This window comes from Carettochelys insculpta, chromosome 3 (assembly GCF_033958435.1).
Source record: "Carettochelys insculpta isolate YL-2023 chromosome 3, ASM3395843v1, whole genome shotgun sequence".
NCBI classification, from domain to species: domain Eukaryota; kingdom Metazoa; phylum Chordata; order Testudines; family Carettochelyidae; genus Carettochelys; species Carettochelys insculpta.
In genome coordinates, this window is record NC_134139.1 from 4,767,198 (window position 1) to 4,789,355 (window position 22,158).

The 22,158-nt window shown below is 45.5% G+C and overlaps 1 protein-coding gene across 2 annotated transcripts in view; it reads right to left on the reverse strand.

Moving 5' to 3' along the window:
* The window catches only part of LOC142010815 (uncharacterized), a 30,489-nt gene extending 18,851 nt beyond the window's left edge, over positions 1-11,638 (reverse strand). For both annotated transcript variants that reach the window (XR_012644892.1, XM_074989292.1), the window contains exons 1-5: positions 11,514-11,638; positions 8,363-8,445; positions 3,655-3,769; positions 2,235-2,363; positions 1,628-1,744 (exon numbers count right to left, since the gene is read on the reverse strand). Coding sequence is in view for 1 of the 2 variants with exons in the window: in XM_074989292.1 (XP_074845393.1) it covers positions 1,628-1,744; positions 2,235-2,363; positions 3,655-3,769; positions 8,363-8,445; positions 11,514-11,558 (489 nt within the window). In the remaining variant the exon portion in view is untranslated. The remainder of the gene's footprint in view (positions 1-1,627; positions 1,745-2,234; positions 2,364-3,654; positions 3,770-8,362; positions 8,446-11,513) is intronic.
* Between the last annotated feature and the right edge of the window lie 10,520 nt (positions 11,639-22,158).

Sequence of the window (22,158 nt, forward strand, 5' to 3'; positions counted from 1 at the left end):
AAATGGATCTAGCAGCTCTGGGGCTCTCCTGGCTGCCCCCTGTAAGCCGTCTGCTTGTGCAGCTGCTCAGGAGAGATTCAAATGCTGCCTAGCTGATCAGTGGAGCACCCACAGCTAGATTTTTGGTTGCTGCTGGTGGTGCACATTTGCACATACTTTGGTGCACATAAAAGCAATTCCACCCACAGATAGAAGAGTTAGAGGGAACACCGCCCCTTATGAGCGGCAGTGGCTGTGTGGTGGGAGAGCATCTCTGGCCAATATAGCATGAGCTACACAAACACTTTTGTAGGTGAAGCTTGAAGAGACACATGTCTCAGAGATGGAAGGGACTGTGAGAAATCATCAAGTCCAGTCACCTGCCCTCACAATGGGATGGTGATAGAGCCTACTTTAAAAAACTGACTTGCCCCAGACCCTTGAAAGGCCCTCCCAAGGACTGAGCTCCCAACCCTGGGTTTATAAGGCCACTTTCTCACACCACTGAACTACCCCTCCTGCCTTCCAGCCCTTCAGTCAATTTGTCAGATCACAGGAAGTCGGTACTGTCCAGCAGCATTACCAACACTTTACCGCTTCCTGGGCTCTCAGAAGAGATTTAGGGGCTAACTGAGAACCAGGACAAGTGGCTGTAAATAAACATTATGGGATCATGGGAAGCTTGGCCAGATCTATGAGAAGTGGTCATCCGGGCAACTAAAATCATGCCAGATTACAGATGTTGAGGACACCAGAGTTCCAGATTAGAGAGGTTCATCTGCAGCATTACCCTCTGACAAGATGGACAGAAACCCACAACAATCCTGCCACATTCTCTTTCCTCAACAGAATTTCGGGAACTTGACATTGATCCATTAAGAGAAGATGATGAAGGGGGACACATCAGGAAGAAAGGGTGAAACTCATGTTATTGCAGGGGTTGAGAGAAATAAAGAGAATCCAAATAAAGTGACCCCTCAAGAACCCGGGGCCGTGCATGGATTAAGTTGCCAGCTGGAAGGTTTTCAATCCTGTTCCCGGAGCTAGCAATTGTTAGGCAGGTCACTGAGTAAGTGGAAACACTCTCTCCCCTCCCCGCCCCACCCCGCAGATGAGCAGAAAAGGATTTTCCCTATTGCAGATAAAAGGTCATTTTTGAAGTTACTTGCAATTCCCTATTATTTCTCTCATTTCAAAGCCATCACTCCATAGCCTGCAGGAGTCACTTTCTTCTTGCCTGCCCGTCAATGGGAAATCTTCACTCCTTGCAGGAGAGAAGCCAGACTGGTATGGATCCTGCCCTCCCTCTCTCACACAGCCCCGAACATAGGGGGTTCCCCATCACACTCCCTACACTCTCCCATGGTCATGCACCAAGAGCTAAAACTCTAGGGACAAGGACAGCAGCTTTGCAATGAAGCACTAGGATCATTTTGGATTCATACAAAGAGATGTGTCTGCACACAGCCTACAGTTCTCACTCTGACTAACCACAAGGGAATCTACACAGAAGAGGGGTTTGAAAAATATGGTAAGGAGAGAGAGAAGGTTAACTTCCAGCACTCAGTCAAATGCTTGTACACCAAGCTATTCCCGTGCAACTCCACAAAACACCTAACCCGTCTGCGTGATGGCGGGTGCTGCTTACCTGACGACTTTCCGCAAAGTTTATTAAGAAAATGGGTCTCAGGAATCTGGACCATCTAATGCTGTTTATATTTGAGATTTTAAGTGCCCCATAGATAGTCAGGTCAATTAAGGTCACCTGTAGAAGAAAGAGCAGCAACAATTCACAGAAAAGGGTTTGATCTACCACTGAAGACTCACGGTAACACATGGACCTGTTCTTGGACAATTAAAAGACCCATGGTTTCATGAGGTAGTATTATCCTTTTACAGGAGATGGAAGTTTCAGTAGACTAGACCATGTCATGAGAAAAAGACTCAAAACACACAATTTAAAAAAAAAAAAAAAAAAAAAGATCCCGACACATTGTCTTTCCTCAACTGAGTTTCAGGAACTGTGCCTCTTGTAAACCAGCTCACGAGTGGTCCATTAAGAGAAGATAATTAAGGAGGACATATCAGGAAGAACAGGCTGTTCTTACACCTGGACTTACAACAGCCCCATCACCTCTCACTATCCTTGTCACAATGGAAGCGGAAGTTCAGGGGGAAGAAAAAAAAAAAAAAAAAGTCTACAGATGATCAAGTTTCCCCACACCTACTTCACAGCGACCACAAGTGCAACTTACCAGTATTGCTATCATGATGCAGATATTCTTTGTATCCTTCCAAAACACGTTGCGAGGGGTGACTTTGGCAAAATGCACCAATCGTCCAAAGAACACCAAAAGGCACAAGACCTCAGCCAGCGAGGTGGCCTGCAAAGGGAGGACAAATTAAGTTTAAGCTTCATTAACCCCCTCACCCTGGTCCCCACAACTTCATTGCAAGACTTCACCCCCCTGCCACGCACACACACACACACTTCCCCTTAGATGCTTATTCTCCACCTACTGTCAAACAGGTTCAGAGCACAAGGGAAGTCCCAGGGAACACACACCTGATTGGGTATCCCTGGCAATTTCCTGTTGATTACTCTACTCTTTTGATAAGCCTCAGATCATAAAAATAATGATGTCACTGATGTGAGGTTGGCCACAATTATTTCAGGCTTCCCAGGTAATGCTATGAATGGAGTTGTGGAAAACATCCTAGCACAAATTAGTAGATTTTTCACATGTACAGAATTTGGGATGGGATTCGGTCAAGGTATATGGTTATGCTGCACTGGTATCATAGGCTCTGGCAGTATATTGCAAAAATAAGTGCTCTAGAAGAACTAGGAGTACTTTCAACCCTAGATCTCAAAGCACTTTTCAGAGGAGGCCAGTGTAATTACCCCCAAGTTTCACAGAAAGGTGAAGCAACTTTCCCCCAGGTCACCCAACAATGGCCAAACTAGAATCCCAGGTCTCTGGAATCCCCATCGTTCTATCCCTGTATCAGGTACATGATGTAGCTTCAACCTACAAGAACCCTGAGCAGAAGTCAGCAATAAAAAAAAAAAAATTGGTGTGCTAAGCACCCCAGACTGCAGCGTGAGACAATCCCTGACTCAAGTCAACACTGGATGTGGTGAGACCACAGCAAGAGTGTTGGGCCAGAACTACTGTACTCAGAGGGCCAGGCACAAAGCATGAGCAGCAGGCAGATATTTGGTTTAAAAAAAAAAAAAAAAAAATGGAATAAGACAGTTAAGTGCCTTCACTGGTCAGTTTGCAGAAGTACATCTCCAGAAGGGAGAGAAATGAAGGGAGGTTGGCAGCCTTGCAACCAGCTCAAAAAGATGCTCTGTGCATAGGAGGTGGCCTGGCAAAAGGCTGTGAAGTCTGGAAGCAAACACACGATATTAAACTGACCCCCGCACCCACCCCTACAGAAAGAAAAGTCATTCCTTGTTGGCTATGTTCCCATACAGTTCTGCAGATGACATTAATTCAGGAATGCAGGAATCAGAGATTACTATTTTAAAAAACCATCCAGTAGCCTCCTCTATCAAATGCAAGCAGAGAAATACTCCAGCTTGTTGCATAAAGATTACGGAAGGTATGAACTTTGTCCATCCATCAATGTGACAAAACTGTTGCTCCCTTTTACCCAAATACTTACCAAGAAAGGAAGTGGGTACACTGCAGGTTCTTCAAACACAGCAAGGAAAAGGTCTACAAAGATAAAGAAGTAGGTGGCTCCTTGCATAGTCCAATGGTTATATAGATAATAAAGTCTAGGAGGCAAACATATCAAAAATTAGAGCACTACTAAAAGGTGTACTGATACAGCAAATGTACTGTAGGAAGAACACCACCACAAGCCTTTCCAATTTGTTAGAAGTAGGTTTTAATTTCCAACAACAAACAAGAGGGACCCATGACCACCTAAAGACTACTGGAACATAGACAGTGTGCATCTTGCAAGGCTTCAGAAAGACTCAGCAAGTCCCCCATACCAGCTACTTGCAAGATTTTCTTAGAATTGTCCCTGGATGAAACACTTTCCTGAGTGAGCTCATTCATTTAGCCAAGTTCTTGCTTCTATTGGATACTTGCCAACTGTTCAGATGGCTGATGACTCAGAACCTGTATTCCCTCAAGTAAAATCCACTTACTCTCCAGTTCAGTTTAAGGTTGGGGAAGAATGTTAAACACAGATAAGAGGTAACTTCTCCAAGTTTAACATAAGAATGGCCATACTGGGTCAAAAACGAAGGTCCATCCAGCCTAGTATCCTGTCTTCCGACAGTGGCCAATGCCAGATGTCCCAGAGGGAGTGAACACAAGAGGCAGTTATCAAGTGATCCCTCCTCTGTCACCCATTCTCAGTTTATGGCAAACCAAGGCTGGGGACACCATCCTTACCCATCCTAGCTGATGGGCACTGACAGCACCATCCTCCTTGAACTTATTTTGTTCTTATCAGAACCTTGTTAAAGTCCTGGTCTTCACAATATCCTCAGGCAAGGAGTTCTACAGGTTGCCTGCGCTTTCCATGAAGACATACTTTCTTGCTTTAGACCTATGGCCTGTTAATTTCCATTTGGTGACACCTAGTTTTCGTGCCAAAGACTATCCAACTGTGTAACTGAATTGATGGACATTCTGGGCACTGACCTTGATAAGAGATGATGATGACATGACATGCCACAGTCTGGACTAATGAGGAGCTGTCACCTCAATCCAGCAGAATTGGGTGCCTTCCAATGCATTGGTGGAAGCAGTTCCCACTTGGACCACTCAGCCTTTCAGTCTGCAAGCCACATCCTGAGCATTTGTGCAGTTAGTAACTGCAGTTTTCCAGCCACACTGATTACATTCTGGCTAACACCATACTTCAGAGTGACCCCAACAACCTCCCACAGTCAGACACTCTCCCTCCTCCTCCCCCAGAAATGTATGTCCTGTATTTATCAGGCCTTCCCTGGAAAAAAGTTATTTACAATGTAGGCTAGGTCATCACTGGTTCTGATGGTGTGGTCCCCAGCTCAGGTATACAGATGGGCCCTACCTCCACTCCAGCCATAGTTTTTGTTTTTACCATGAACATATAAACATAGCAGCTATGACAGTGCATTGGGCACTAGTCGCAGTTCTGTAACACTAACACGGCTACCTCTCAGATACTTGTCAAAAGGTTCTACAGTATAGTCTGTTTATACAGAGAACTACACCACTTGCCTACTTTTAACTGGAGAAGGGAGAAAGGCAGGAAGAACACCTCAGGAAAAACAAAATGGCACTACAGACAACAGATGCTAGTTCTGCATTTGTGACTGAAGATTCCAAAAATCTATTTCATGATTATGGCTATAGCGCACCCTTCCAAACACCCAGAACTACCACCACATAAATATCACCTCCAGGAACAGAATAAAATAATTCAGGGACAAGAATGCCTTGGTGTTTTAATACAAGTACTGTGCTATTTGAAAAAAAATGGGCCACATTAAGTTATGCACCTGAGGTTTAAAAATAAATAGGGAAGGATTATTGTACCAACATGTATAGCTGTGCCCTACGAAGGGACTTTAACACCAGGTTAAAAAGGGAGACATCTGAACAGACATTTGTCCTCAAATTCAACACTTTGCAACTTGATCTTAATTGAGATAGCAATTACCTTACACATTACAAAGTTACTTTCCCCATCTTTGTATTTGTCTCAGGCAAGTGACTTAATAGGCACTTGAAGTTAAGTAATTTCCTCCCTACTCTTTGGCCCCCCCACATTGTTTGCCAGTTTTCATATTTTTAGTTGGTTTTCTCTCTCTTATTTCCAGATCTGAAGAGGTGGGTCTGCCCCACAAAAGGGCCTTCACCTAATAAATTATTGTTAGTCTAAAGTGCTACATGACTGCTCTTCTGCGTTATGTATCGCCACTGTCATTCAGCTAGTACTGCCTCTAGTCTTCCGTAGGTCTCTCTTTTGTACTAGTTACCATCTTTTCATTCTTTAATACTAATAAAGTCCTTCATTCTCTCAACTATGTTCACCTTTAACAAACGAGCGAGTCACTGAAAGGATAAAGCCCAGACGTTTGCTCTAACAAGAGCTGCTTGACAGAGCAATCTGCTAACAGTTGACGAGAAAGACTTGTTAATAGGTCAGCATTCCCTGCCATTCCCAGGAAGCCAGGAGAAAGCTGCAGCTATTCTTCACAGTGGGATGCTGCTGTCCCATACTGGTTCTCTGAAGATTTCTTCAGCAAAAAGGGGAAGAACCGAGACTTCTCATCACTGAGGTAAGAAACAGATCGTGGTGGGAGGGAAGGGCATACAGCCCCCTCTCTGGGAAGAATTACTCCTCCTACATCACAAATGGCAGAATTTAAAAATGCGTATTCCTCTCTTCTCAATTATGAACACAGATTTTAAGATGCCCTCCTGGTTTTTAAACTGTTTTTACAGTTGCTGGGAGTTAAGGCATAGATAAGTGTTCATGCAGTGCTGATACTGGGGCCGCTCAGCCATTTTGGGAGCTTTCTGTAGCCCCAGTACACTCCAGCGCCAGAGACACTGCAGCCTAGGGCCAAGACCCCAAGAAGGAGAACAAGTCCCTGGCTGCAGAGAGGTCACGCCATGGCTGAACAACTCATTCCCAAAGGAGAATTATTTCAGCAGGAGCATGGCCTCCACTTCAGCACCCTTCTCCTCCTCAAAGCACTGGCTGGGGTTATCAGCTATGCCAGGCAAGGCCCCAGACTTCCTCACAGCTTGCACCTGCAGGGTGCCATCTACAGCCTCGCTGTTGGAGTGAGTGAATGGGTCTGTGATGGCTGGGCTTTTAGAGGCCTCCCTGCACTGGTGTGGGGGTGATGAACTGAATCCCTCCAGGAACGTGGTGCAGGGAAGGCCACCTGCTTGTCAACAATTACCAATCCATGTTTTGCTAGCAGGTGAAACAACCTCTTTATTCTAACTTGGGATACACAGACAGGGGGCACTAAGGATCCTGTTAGTCCTTTTTGCCACAGCATCATATAGAGCTCATATACTGGTGATTATCCACCATGGCGCTAAAAATCTTTCACTCTGGGAAGCAGTGACTATATTTAGTTGTATTAAAATACACAGTGCTTGCTTACACCCAGTTTCCAAGGCATCCTGCTCATTCTGAATCCATGACCCGTTGTCTTCATTATTTCTGACTCTCCCAATTTCAGGGTCATGTGTCACTTATCAGCAATTAATTTTTTTCCTTCCAGGTTATTAAGAAAATATTAATTACGATAAGGCCAAGAACAGGTTCCTGCCAGGCCCCCCGTGAAAGCACTGTCACTTGATTAGGATTCCCCAATCACATTTAAAACAGAGAAAAAACTAGTCTCAAAAAGCACCATATGGTATCACATCAAACACCATTACCGTTATCTACCAATATAATAAGATACAAAGTTGGGCAGAATTTATTTTCCACAAACACAGGTTTATCTGTGTTTCTTCTGCTTGTGCTCCACAGATGTGATCAGTCAAGACTGCTTGTACCCAAGATGCCATTAATCTTTAGTTCAATGATCAACTGTGCTTTATTCTCTGGAGGAATCCTATAGTAGGCCTCATCCTCCATCAGCTGCAATACTTTAAGGTAGGAAATTGGCATCCATTATGTTTAGACATTCCAAAGGTGATTCAGTGCAGGTAGTGTGGATCTCCAGCATGTCACACAAACTGAAGTACCCCATGATTACGTGGGGTTTTCCCCCTCCCTTGCACATTATAGATGGGTGTGTAAAGACATGGTCACCCTATACCCTAGTTTAATTTGGTGGTCTATAGCAGACAAACTAGTACTCCTCTATGTGCTTTATTGCTCAGACGTTTAATGCCTATGGAACAGGGATCATTTTCTTCATAGTCATTGGTGACTCAAACAGGTAACGCCTTCGTATTTTCCCCATCCTTTTGCCCAATTGATTCTTCCTCAAGAGCTTAGGAACATCAATTTTATATTTCAGACTAGATGGAATTTATTATGTGCATAAATGAGGAATGCCAGTTCTTCATGTTTATTCCCAGACTGCTAGCACCAGTGTCCAGGCAATTCAAGACTTTCTTCTTTCATGTCCTTTGAGTAATTTAGTTCTCAAAAATCTTGGAGATAGTCCCACTTCACATAAGGGCTGCCTATGGTCTTTGTTACTAAATTAAGACTGTACATAGACTTTTATAGGCTCCAAGCTTTAGCGAGTACGTTGATTTAAACCGAATTTTATTTGCATCAAGTATCCCCCAACCACTCCACTTACCTGAAAATATTTCCTAGTTAACTATTTTAATTCTTAACACAGAATATCGTTACACTGGATGGTTGCTTGTTTTCTTACCTGACGGCTTGAGGTGAGGTTTCAAATGGAATGTTTCGGTTGTACTGAGCATCATAAACATAAGCTGCTGCCAGTAGAAGGTCCTGTTGATGATGGCGGGGAGGAGAGGGAAGAAGAGTGACACGGTTTAATTCAGTCAGAATTAAAAACTTCTGACCTTTAAGAAGGTAGTTCCCAAGACTGCTGCCAGGGGAGCATCTTTTTACCATAAGTCATTCCCTAAATAGAATAACTAATATAAATGTTGCTCTGAAAACAGTGCTACAAAAGGCACTTCATGACATGCAGATTATAGAAGATATTCCAATTTATAAAAAGCGCAAACTACTATCTTCCCTTCCTCCTAGTCAGACTGGAAGAAAAAAAAAAATCCCAAATTCATTATAGACCTTCCAAAAGAAAAAGAGCAAAAATTGCCTGATTGCTTCCTATAAATTTAAAAGAGCTAGAAATACAACAATGCAAGGAGAGGTTTAGGCGTCGTCACCTGACGGTTACTAACTGCCCAATGTCTTCAGGACTTCTTCACTGGGGAAATGCTGTGTGCAGACTATGCTTTTGCTCATCTCACTTCAGAGAGAAGAGCAATGTTGTTTGGTTTTCTTCCTCGTGTACCTAACTGCCAGGTACTCAGAGCAGTACCCATGATGCAGGGAGGATATGGAGTTCTCACGGGGAAGAGCTACGAGGAGTTCTGAATTCCTAGTATGTATTTCAGACACCTGTATTCTGTTTCCCTGGTAACAAGGAAGTTATCACCCTGTCATCTCACTGAGTTTGTACCAGATTCACTTATGCACTTCTCAAAAGAAAGATGTCAGTGTATCAGCCCCCATGGTCTGAGTCATTCATGGAATGACATAATGGACAGAAACTTAAGGGGATACTGTATTGTAAATAAGTAACACACAAATGGAATACCTCCATGATGAATTTGTTTAGCTCATGCTCAACAGTGTTTTGGTTCATCTTTAAAGAAGGGAGAGTCAAATAAGCAGCTCGCACTTTGGCAGCTGAGCCTCGTATTTAATCATCTACCTTGTTAATGCAGCATGGAGAATCACAGGTTCTCTAGCTCAGAGGGCAAGAGGAGAAATTTTCATTATGCCTACAAGTCTGTACTCTACCCACAGTGTTTGCTATCATTAGTTTAATGGTTTAACTATTAAAATGCAGTTATTGAGGGTCTTTTGTTCTAAGAAAACTGCTCAAAGGAACTTAGTGACATCTAGTAACAGAGAGAAAGCTGTGCTAGTCTATATACTATCAAAACAAAAAAGCCATCAAGTAGCACTTTAAAGACTAACAACAGTTTAGTCTTTAAAGTGCTACTTGACAGCTTTTTTGTTTTGTTAGTGACATCTACTGGATCTCACAAGGACCTGCAGCAATGTGAAAGGAAGCCTCTTTGCTCCTGGACACTTGCTCTTTGTTTCTATATTCTTTAAACTCACCAGCTCAGAATGAGAACAAGAAGTCCTGTGGACGTCCTCCGGATCATCTTTGCCCACGAAAGCTTATGCTTCAAATATCTGTTAGTCTATAAGGTGCCACAGGACTTCTCGTTGTTCTCATTGATACAGACAAACACAGCTACCTCTCTGATGCAGCTCAGAATGAGTTTGTAACACAGCTGACAACATGCAGCCCATGACCACAGGTATAGGGTAAACACATAGTTTCTAACAGTTTCTCTGGACTGCGTTTCAGCCCCGTTTGTGGACAGGGTGGTAACCTAACTCTCAGGCCACGAATGGGATCTCAGCCAGTTCCACTGATTAGACAGGACCACAAATCAACTCTCAGGTCATCCCTACAGAGGAAGTCGTTCCAAAATGCATGTGCTGTGTGGAGAACACCCACGCATCCACTGCTTCATATGCAGCAAGGGAGGCAATATGCAGTAGTGATGCAGAATTTCCCAGTGTGCCTTGATACTAACACCACCGCACAGGGGGAAAGAAATGGGCAGGCTAATACAGCAGTGTCAGGAAAAGAACTGTTGTGTGGATGTGCTGAGTTGTGTTGACTATGAACACACCAAACAACCTGCCTAAACAACAGATAAAGCTGCAGAAACAGAACATGGTTAAGACACCATCTATACACCACAGGTATGCCCATGGAGACAGACCCCAGTCAATATGAGCTAGCTTGGGTTCTGGAGCAGCAAAGTCACAACATCAGAGGCTTTAGCACAACCTAGCCACCTGCATAATTACCAGGACCCCCAGGTTTGTCAGTGCCTGGTGAGCATCACGCTCCTGTGTTTTCACTGTTACACGTACCCAAAATAAGGAGATGAAAGCTGTCTGCTACACAAGCTGCTATCACATCCCATGGCTGCATGTGTCAATATTGCCTATGAAATGGAACTCTGCGGTACTCATACAAGAAGCAGTCCCGTCGCATCTCAAAAACTAACAATTTATTGGGTAATGACCTTTTGTGGTTAACACCCACTTCTTCAATTATCTGAGGAAGTAGGTCTTACCCACCAAAGCTCATTACCCAACACATGGACTTGTTAGCCTTTGAGGTGCTACAGGACGGCTTGGTTGTCATGCTACGGACTCACATGGCTCCCCTCAGCGTCTATCTGCCACTCAGCTCAGGGGACAAGGCTGTAACCCGGCGTTGCTGACAACCAAACGTTTTGTGAGCATTGCAGGAAGCACCTTTGCTTCCCTCACCCCCTTCCTGAGATTCAGCCACTGATTTTTCTTTAAATTACCCCACGTCAGCCCTACCCACCGACCAAGTCACTCCCGCCTCTCTTTTGGGGACCAGTGGCCGAGCCAGGGAACAAATCCAGCTGTGTCTTCCGACTGGCTCCCCGGCTCTCTCCACTAGGTCACACTGCCGCCTTACACGCGAGGTCTCCGCTCAGTTTAGCCCCAAGCAACAACGCCTCCAGGCGGCCGGAGCGGGCTGCTGAGGCCTCGCTCCCGCGCAGGTCGCACACGCCATGGCTCGCCCCCCAGAGGGCCGGCGGCTGCTGCTCGTCCGCGGGGTAGACGGAAGCGCAGGGGGCCCGGCGAGCAGAGGCGCCGCCCGCTGGGTCCCGCGGAGGGGGCGCGGGGGACACCCGGGAGCCGCCCGGCCCCGCACCGAAGGCTCGGCGGGGACCCCGCCCGCAGCGCCCCGTTACCTCCTGCCCCAGCGGCGGGTCGCGGGCGGTGGCTGCCGCGGACATGGCCGGGTCGAACCGGACCGGGCCGAGCTGCGCAGCGCTCAGGACCGGATCCCGCACTCCGCGAGCTCCATCCCGGGCGAGCCCCGCCGCGAGCTTTAACCTCGTCCGCACGTGACTCCGGGCAGCGGAAACAGCCCCGCGTGCAGCCCGGCCGGGACAGACGGACGGGGGAGGGCGGGGGCTGCAGCCACGGACGGACGGACGGACAGACAGCGGAGGAGGGCGGGGGCTGCAGCCAGGGACGGACAGACAGACAGCGGAGGAGGGCGGGGGCTGCAGTCAGGGACAGACAGACAGACAGACGGAGGAGGGCGGGGGCTGCAGTCAGGGACAGACGGATGGGGGAGGGCAGACGCTGCAGCCAGGGACGGACAGACAGACGGGGGAGGGCAAGGGCTGCAACTAGGGACAGACAGATGGACAGGGAGGGTGGGGGCAGCAGCCAGAGCCACGAAGAGGGACGGGGGACGGTGGGGGCTGTAGCCAGGGACAGACGGACTGGGGGAAGAGGACTGCGGTCAGGGACAGAAGGTGACCCAGTCAGGGAGCGAGGGATGGACAGACTGGCTGACTGAACTGCCAGGGGATTATGGCCAGGCACAGACAGACTGAGAACCAATTGGGAAAGGGAAGTTCAGACAGGTACACAAGGGATAGATGGGGAGGGCCAGGGAAGAGCTCAGCCAGAGCCAGGCAGTTAAACGGGGGGAACCAGGGACAAGAGTGGAGCCTGGGGTCTACCAGGGCCAGATGGACAGGTGGATATGGGGGGCACTGCCAGCCATGGTCAGACAGGAGATCCCAGCCAGGCTCAGGACTGAGGCAAAAAGGTGAGCCGGGGAGGAAGAGGCATCAGCAGACAGATGGCCTCGGGAACACAAGCCAGAGAGAGAGGGGATGGCTGGAGGAGAAGCGAACAGGCAGGACAAAGGAGGCCTATACTCAGTTTCACAAAACCCAGTCAAACTCATATACAAAACTTAAAAGGCAGCACCAGCAATGCTAAGGCAGAAATGTAAATAATAATAATAATAATCCCTATCTCCTACCTAGTGCTTTTCATCAGTGTATTTCAAAGCACTGTACATTTTACAGATGGGGAAGTTGATGCACAGGGAGATGAAGTGACTTGCTCAAGATAAGTGGCAGAGATGGGTTCAGGTCTCTTGGTCCCAGGTCAGTGCTTTGTGCACTAGATCACATTGCTTAGGAATTAAATTTTTATATACTGTATCAGAATACACTTGAATCTATGGAAAGGTATAACGAAATCCTGTGGGTGGAAGCTGAAGGCAGACAAATTCAGAGTAGAAATATGGTAGAGGTTGAACTTCTCTAGTCCAGCACTCTCTGGTCTGGCAACATCTGTGGCCTGGCATGATTTTACTTAGCCAGATGTCCACTTCTCATGGATCTGGCCGAGTGTCCTGTGGTCCCATGAAGTTTGTTTACAGCCACCAGTCCTGGCTTTCAGTGTTCTGTGCTGTTAATCTAGCTGTAATGTACCCCTAAATGTCTTCCAAGAGCCCAGGAAGCATTGGAAGTGTTGGTAGTGCTGCTGGACATTATTGACTTCCTGTGGTTTGGCAAATTCTCTCATCCGGCATTGGTCAGGTCGTGAGGGTGCTGGACTAGAGAGGTTCAACCTGTACACAGGTCTAACTATGAGATTAACTAAACAATTAGAACAACTCCCCAAGGGAGGTTCTAGGTTCTCAGTCCCTTGGAGTTCTCAAATTAATAACAGGTACTTTCTAAAAGGCTATAGCTCAAACAGAAATTATGAATTTCATGCAAGACTAATGACTGAAACTCTGTAGCTTGTGTTATGCAAATACACTGAATTATCATACATGCACCTTCTGGCTTTAACCTATAAATCTATAAAACGTCCTACATGCATGGACTATTTGATGGTTAGATGTACTGATCTGTTGATACGAGACAGTCCATCAGGTCACCCTGAAGGTTTTGCTTTCAGACTGAAAGCTGGATGAAGTTTGAGTATGCATTGCTTTCAGTGTCTGTTGGAGATGAAAGTGACAGCCTGGTAGTGGAGTGTGGTATCAACAGCATTACAAGCCACATGATGGTGGCATGGAAAGCAGATCACTTTCTCCTACGTACAGCTCACAAAATCAAATCCCTGGCATTGCAGTAGCTTGGGCACTGACACACCTCCATCCTGCCAACTCTCTGCCTGTGGGACACAGTAGTTTAGTCTCCAGAGGGCTTTAACACCTTTCTCTAATCCAGGTTATATTGGGCTGACTATTCGGGGAAGCAGGTGAGGTTTAGAGACCTCCAATATGCAGGAGGTCAGTAAAGATGATCTGTGGTCCTTCTGAGTCCATGACAGACTTTAAAAGCACAGAAATTGGAAGCTTTGGGTCAATGGGATGTGGCCTTCTGATGCAACTTTGTGTCCCTTAAATTGTTATTATTTATATTGTCTCCACCAAATCCAGAGCCAATGCATATGTGGACTTCCTGCTTTAAGTTTATGGTAAATCTGGACCAAATTCAGGCTTAATCAGTTCCTGCTTTCAGCTCTCCCTTCCTCTTCAGAAGGCCCCTCTGCCAGTGTGGCGTCAGCAGAAGGGAAAAGGAAGCTCAGCTTGTAGCCTGAAGTTTCCCACCCCTAACCCCCATTTCTGTGTGCTTGTTTGGTATTTCCATAAGCAGTCTTTGCCTTTGGTCTGCTGAGAAAGCATTTCTCTGTGCAGGGACTGAGATAATACAGGGCTTGGTATAAAGTAAATGCAAAATTAAATGAAACCCTTCTTAGATAAGTGAATTGAAGGAGTCGCTTATTATGCTTCAACAGGCTTCTGATTCCCTTCCCCCCTTTCAACAATATTTATCTGAGAGATGTGTCCAAGCCACAAAATATGAAAACAAATCCGAACTTCCCCAGATGTTGGGAGTGTCCTGGATTCAGCAGTCTGGGGAGATTTGGTGTAGTGGAAAGGTGGCAGACTCTCTACATTTAAATATGTAGCCAGTTTACATTATTAAACCCATTTTTGAACCTTTGGTTCAGAAGAGTTGGCCTCAAAATTGTCACATTTACTCTGAAAGTGCATAAAGGACGATTTCATAAAGTTAGAAGAAATGTTACCAGTTTCAGTTACAGATCACAAGATTGTCTTAATTTGAAATTCTGGCTTGTTTTTGGTCCCTCAAGCTCAAAAGCATCTTGTTACTATCCCTACCACTATCTCTTCCATCTCTCCTTACAGTTAAATCTCCTTGATAACTCATGCATGGGTTATCCTTGAAGAAAATGAAGCAACAGTATGAATCATGTTTGTTGTCTACTTTTAGGATCAATCTGGCTAACACAGAAGTCAGTGTGAGTTTCTATGACTCTGTATACATGTAAAAACAAAAAGGCAGTCTGGTAGCACTTTAAAGACTAACAAAATAATTTATTAGGTGGTGAGCTTTTGTGGGACAGACCCACTTCTTCAGACCATAGTGGGTCTGTCCCACGAAAGCTCACCACCTAATAAATTGTTTTGTTAGTCTTTAAAGTACTACTGGACTGCCTTTTTGTTTTGATAGAATATAGACTAACATGACTATCTCTCTGTTACTATTCTGTATAGATGTGTAAGAGTGTGTTGCCCAGTTGCAGCTCAGAAGGAACAGAAGGGTGTTTCTATAGCTATTGGCTAACTCCTTTTCACCACAGCACAGATTCCAAGTTTCAAATAGCTAGAAGATCAAACCCTTAAACTGAGCAAAGTGTAATTATATGAGCTGGAATTTGGCCACATCCATATTAAAATTCTTACTGTTGCGAAAAGTGATGTGCGGCTATTTGTTGTGGTTTGCTTTTTTAAAAGTGGTAATGGCTTTCTTACTATACCCCTCTTGCACTTTCTCTATAATTTCCTCATTTTGTCCTCATTGACCAGCTTGCAATTCTCTGCTCCTTTTAGAGTTGACTTCTTTAATAGATTTCAAGGCCAGAAGAGACCTATGTGAACATCTAATCTGACCCCCTGTGTAAATCTGGTCACAGAATAATCCCTTTTGAACTACACCATATCTTTCAGAGAAACATCCAGCTTTGATTTAAAAATTACCAGGGATGGAGAAATCACCATATTCCTAGGTAAATTGTTCCAGTGGACAATTATCCTTAATGTTATTCGTGTGCAATCTCTTTCTGGATGACCACCCACTTCCTGAGTGTACAACCGCTGCTCCACATGACAGGAACTGACTTTAATTTATATTTTTGGGGTGATGTGAACTTGTCTCTTGGCCATAGTCAGAGAGTGGCTCAAAGCCTTGTGGTGAAGATACTAAACTGGGTCTCAGGAAAGCAGAACTTTATTCCTGTCTCTGCCACAGACTCCCTGTGTAACCTTGGGCAAGACACTCTACCCTCTTTCTGTCTGTGTTTCACCATCTGTAAAAGGGGGTTAATATTTCTGTGCTGCCTTGACAACAGTAAGTTCATTAATGTGTTCAATGTGCTCAGATATTACAGAATTAGGGTGCTGAAACTGATGACATGTGAAAGTTGGTATCGGTACAGTGTACCCCTTTTAATATATTATTGCAGCACCAAAATGTCTACATGCTATACAAAGTCCCTGCCACAAAGGTTTAAATTGTAAAATGACAAGCAGGTGCACAGCCTATAAGAAAATGTTGAGAATACATTCTTTTAAAAACTAGTGCCTAAACCCCCCATCAACACCACCTCTGCCCAGATGTGCCAACTAACGTGTTCTGCCCTTGCTAATCCCATGTGCTCTCCTTTTGTTGACTCTCTCCATGGCATAGATTCAGGCACAATCTAAAAGCTTGGAAGATGGAGACAAAAAATTCTAACAGCCCAAGTATTCAAACAGTATGGAAAATGCCTGAGAATGACAATGCATCTGATGAAGCAGGTCTTTGCCCACAAAAGTTTATGCTCTAAAATATGTTAGTCTATAAGATTCCACAGTACTTCTTGTTGTTCTCGAAGATACACACTGACACGGCTACCTGTCTGATACTTGAGAATGACAAAAGTAACTGATGTGGGGTGAGGGAGGGGCTTTCTGGAAATGCAGACAGAACCCTACATAACTTCACTTGTCCCCAACAGGCTCTGGAAGCTCGTAGTCTGGGTTTAAGTTGATGAAAAGTGTGAGTAACAGTATACGGCCATGTCTGAAAGGAAGGTCACAACCATTTAATCAGGTATCGATAAGAAAATACAGTTTTGGCCATGTCCCAGCTTGTCTGAACATCCTTGCATCCAACAGCAGCCTTGACTCGAACAAGAACCTTACATTGTGAAGCTATCATGTAAAAAAAAATGACAACTGCATCCCATCAATGATAGATGTTGAAGCAGGGGACAGGACTAGATGACCTCCTGAGGTCCTTTCCAGCCCTATGATTCTATATAATCTTTTGCACACAACAAGAAAACAATTGCTTTCACCTTGCATGTGCTATTGAAAGGAAGAAGGATGTCTGACCCAATGAAGAAATGTAGCGTGGATTTATTTATTTGTTAAATACCAAGTGTTAACAGACCTTGGTCTGCATTGCACGTTTGAAAACAGGGATGAAATGAACATTTTTGATTTTAAAAACTACCTTTGTAGCTCCCCTCTCTGGAAAGATAACTCCGGTGTACCTGATCCAGCGGCACCTGCCCGGATTTGTAGAGCGCCTGATACAATGGCACTAGGAGCTGTACCTTGCTCCACTGCTCTGCAAGGGCACAGCTGCAGGGTGCCCTTGCCAACGCAGTTGCTCCTAAGGAAGGGGGCCATGGGGAGCAGGGTATTAAAGATACCCCGCCCCCCCTCGATTTTAAAGTCCCCCACCCCATGCCAAAGGGCACCAGCGGCCACGCCCCAGCCTGCCCGCAGCGCTTTCCTGGTGTGCCCCCCCCACTGCATCGGAGACACCTCGGCCACGGCAGGCGAGACGGGCTGTGTGCACGAGCCACGCCTGCCACGTGGCGGCGCGAGCGCCCTGGCGCGGCCCAGAGCGGGGCGGAGGGTAGCTTGGGCGCGCGGGGCCGCCGTAGGGGCCGCCATGGCGCTGGGCTCGGAGGCGCTGTGGGAGCGGCCGGTGCAGCTGGCGCTGGTGCTGGCCTTCGCCTCGGGTGCGCTGCTGGGCTGGCAGGCCCACCGTGTGCGCAGGCGCTTCCTGGCCTGGCGCAAGCGGCGGCTGCAGGACCTGCTGGCGGCCACGGAGAAGAAGCTGGACCTGGCCTGAGCGGGGTGCGACTGGGGCTGGGGCTGGGGCTGGGGGGGGCGGGCCGTCCCGTCCCGTCCCGTCCCGTGCTTGGGGTGTGAGCGGCCCCCAGGGGCCTCGGCCTCCCGCGGGGCCCAGACCGGGGCTGGGCTCGGCTTTACTCCTCCCCGCGGAGGGACGTGGGCAGGAACGCAGCCCGGCCTCAGGGCAAGGCGAGCAAGGTGGATGTCCCGGCCCCCCACCGACTGGGCCCCGCTGTCAGGTGCTGCGTGGGGCCGGGCCCGGGTACAGCTCGTGCTAGGGCAGCCCCGGCCAGCCCCTTGAGCGCGGTGTGCGCAGGGAAGCGAAGCGCTTGTGCAAGTGGGGAGCGGGGGCTGCATGGCCGAACAGGACCTGCAGCAGCCAGCTGGAGCAACTGACTAGGGCTGGCGTCGGGATAACAAGACCCCCCGTAGACCTGCCTGCTGCAGCTCAGATCTGCCTGTGCCCCTCGCTGGGTTTCAGAGCACAGGCTCCAGCCGGAGCTGAGTGCTGGCCTTGCTGTTTTAGCCCTCTAGCACAACCAGTGTTCGCTCGAATTCTCCCATCCCTGTGTGGAATAATTTTTAATGTGCACCACCACTAGAAACGCATGCTGCTGGCTGTCGGCACTCTGCTGATCATCGGTGTGGCACCCAAATCTTGCCTGGTTGGCTGCCCAAGCACTCAGCTTACAGGGAAAACAGAGCATGACCACAAGTCACTGCATGATTTTCTTTGCAGTATGGGTGTATTCTGAGTATCAGTTGATCCCTCAGTGTCAAAGACCCCTTCTTCAAAACCCAGTTTCTTTCAAATATTCATCTTGTCCTGGTGCCTAATACGAAGGAATAATTTACTGTCTACAAATACTCACAATTAAATACTCTGCCATTCACGACTCTGAGGTTCTACCGTACACTGCCTTAGACTAAGTCCAAACTGCACTTTGGTTGTTAAAAACATTTGCTACTCAGTGGGAGTGGAGGGGGGGAACACCCCTGACCCGCAAAAGTTGTCATGACAAAAGCACCATTGTGGAGAGTGTTTTGTTGGTGGGAGACTAACAAAGAGAAGCTATACTACATGTCAACAGTAGCAAAGCAAGGCTTTTAGTGGCACAAATGTGCTGTGTAGACATAGCTTTAAGTTGATAAACCAGACTCCTATTAGATAGAAGGAGAGGAAAGAGAAGAAATAAGATAGGTAAGAAACAGGACATGGGAGGAGAGATGGTCTTATTTCCCAGGTGATATTTTGGGATTTAGCCAGAGCCAGTGTCACCTCAGTCCTACTTTCTGTGCCAGTCTGGTTAGGACTCTTGATTAGGACGATGAAGGTCCCAACTGTGTTACAGGATCTCAGAATATAGTGGGAGGGGAAGCCAGCTTTTGCAGTGATTTGTTGGCAGACAGCTACTGCTTTGGTGGGGAAATCAAGAAGCTTTTTCTGTGGCCATCCCCTTATTGTTTTAGTATTTTATCCAGTTAAGTCTAATTGCTCATACATGAATTTTGGTCTATTGATTTCCAGTTCCGGACTAAGAATGGCCATACTAGGTCAGACAGAATGGCCATCTAGCCCAGTATCCGTCTTCTGCAAGTGACAAATGACAGGTGCTGCAGAGAGAATGACAGAACAGGTGTAATCATCAAGTGATCTATCGTGTCACACATTCCCAGTTTCTGTTTTGTTTACCAGAAATGACCTTAATACTTTCCTTGAATTAAATCTGTAGGCTTTGTTTAGAGTACTTCATCCTTTGACTCCTTTTTGCATCTTTTCCATCAATATCTATTGTTATAGGTTATTATGGCATCTTAAGAACTTTCACTAACCTCCCACACTTGAGCTAACAATAAAGGAAAAGGTGCAGGTTCAATTATTCCCTGGGATTTTCTGGCATACGCAGTTTCTTATTCAAACCCTATTTACAATTTCAAAGGGGAAGCGGGAAATACTTTGAGGAAGCATAATGCGGAAGAATTACATTTTGAGCTGGGAGTGGCATATTTCTGTTCCTTCACAACAGTCTAACCATCCCAGGGATGTAACTCTTGATATGACCAGAGACACCCTTTGTCATGTACAGTTAGTTAATATCTAGTTCCTTATTTAAGCCATAAGTACATTACAAAAGTGGAGTAACGGCATAAAGTTCCAGAGCATGCTGCACAGGAACTAAGCTTCAGGTTGGTGAGTGGCACATTCCAACTACTTCAAAATGGTCTAATGGCAGCAGGGATGAGTCACTTGGATGACTTGAGACTAATTTTGACAAACGCAGCATAAATAGACAGTTACTGTCTAGTTCAGGCTAGTTTTCTATTGGGAACCTGATTTTTTTTTTCTTTTTTAAACAAATCTACCTCTTTCCCTCCCCAAAAATGTATATTTAAAACTTCTACATGTGTGGACCTTAGATAGAGGCTACACTTGGGGATGCGGGGCAGCTAGGGGGAGAAGAGGAGAGTTGATTGTTGGAAACAGAAGTTCCTGAGCTGGGACCCTTTAAAAAATCTGAACTGTTTCTCTTAGCAAGGGTATGAAGTACAAGAGAGCTCTCATTTTCAAGATTCCATGTGACCTAATGTGGGAATGCACTGCTGACACTCCTGTATATCCCATCCTTGACTGTATTTGACTGTACTTCAAATGTAGTGAAATTATCTGTCAGATATTAAATTCAAATAGATTGTATATTTTAGACTATTACAACATAGTTTTACAGCGCGCTCCAAATTGCAGGCAGTCAGCTTGCTGTATTGTAGTCCATAAATTTGAATAACTTTGATTGGTCAGTGTTCTGCCTGCTCCATTGTTAGTATCTCTTACTTCTGATTTTCTGCCTTAATCTTTGATACATTACAATCTGCCTGAATATTGTTTTGACCACCTTCGCAATTTAAATTTTACAAACAAACAAACTATGCAATTTTTAATTTATTTCACTCTCTTTTAACAGACTTATTCAGATGAAAGTTGACAACAGAATGAAAATAATTGGACCCATGCTGCATTCGTATGGAAACACAGTTTAAAAGGTGGACTCTGAAAACTAAATATTTTGATAAACAAATGTATTCTAGAAAGAAGGCATCTCATTTGCTGAAACTGACATCAACAAAGATCATCGTTATATGTGTTAGAATAACCTACCTACAAAATTATGTGGTGAGCTTAATTAATTCATCTGTATTATGACTATACAAACCAGTCCCATTATGTTTTTAAGGATTGTATGTTTTGCTTTGTGACTTTTAAGGCTCATCCTGAGCTCTGTTTGACTCTTATTTTAATAAATTAAAAACATGATTTAATTTACTTGTCATTTGTAATAAAATATCCGTTAAGTGAAGAGTGAAAACATGAACATAAGAATGGCCATACTGGGTCAGACCAAAGGTCCACCTGGCCCAGTATCCTGTCTGCTGACAGTAGCCAATGCCAGGTGCCCCAGAGGAGGTGAACCGAAGACAATGATTAAGCAATTTGTCTCCTGCCATCCATCTCCTGCCTTCGACAAAAGGCTAGGCACCATACCTTACCCCTTGCTAATAGCCATCTATGGACCTAACCTCCAAATATTTATCGAGCTCTTTTGCAAACTCTGTTATAGTCCATGTATAGGTTCGGACATTAAACATTTTAGATATTTGAAAGTATACGAACCAAAAGGGTTAGTCAAAAAGATTATGGCAAAAGCATACTGGCGTACACTGATAAGATAACTTCACGTATTAAATCAGTAATGCTGGGCTTTTTGTCTGAAATTCAGCAAAAATATTCAAATACTTCTGTCTAGAGATCTTTTAGCAACTTCATAATTAAGAATACGTCAGCCCTTATACTTACTCCTCTATGTAATCACTTCCAACAGAGATGCTGAACGTCATGAGTTAACATCCTCTGGGTTTCTTTTTGATTGATTTTGGTTGGGCCCCATGCTACATATTTCAGTCATCTCTGTGTTTGTTACTTCCATGCATACGTGAACAGCTTTCTCCAAAAAAATCCTAATCAGTGCATTTGTGGAGTGATTCTATTTTTTTTTCCTTTTATATTGGTAAGCAGGTGCCAGCCTCATATTGTGCCAAAATAGTTAAAGGTGCTGTGTAGGTACAGAATTTACCTCCTGCCCTTAGCTTGCCTTTATTAGAAAGCTAATCCTAAAGGATAACAAAAAAGCTAGAGAGTCTCCTGCCCCTGCCTTTTCCCCCCAGCTTTTCTGTTGGAATTTTTCTCTTAGCACTGCTGAGGCTAAGGCTGTGATTCCCAAACGGTTTCCTGAGGTCACCTGCCAACTGCATTTTGTCTTTATTTTTGCAAGCCACTCTGGTATCTATGCACCCTCTGCCCA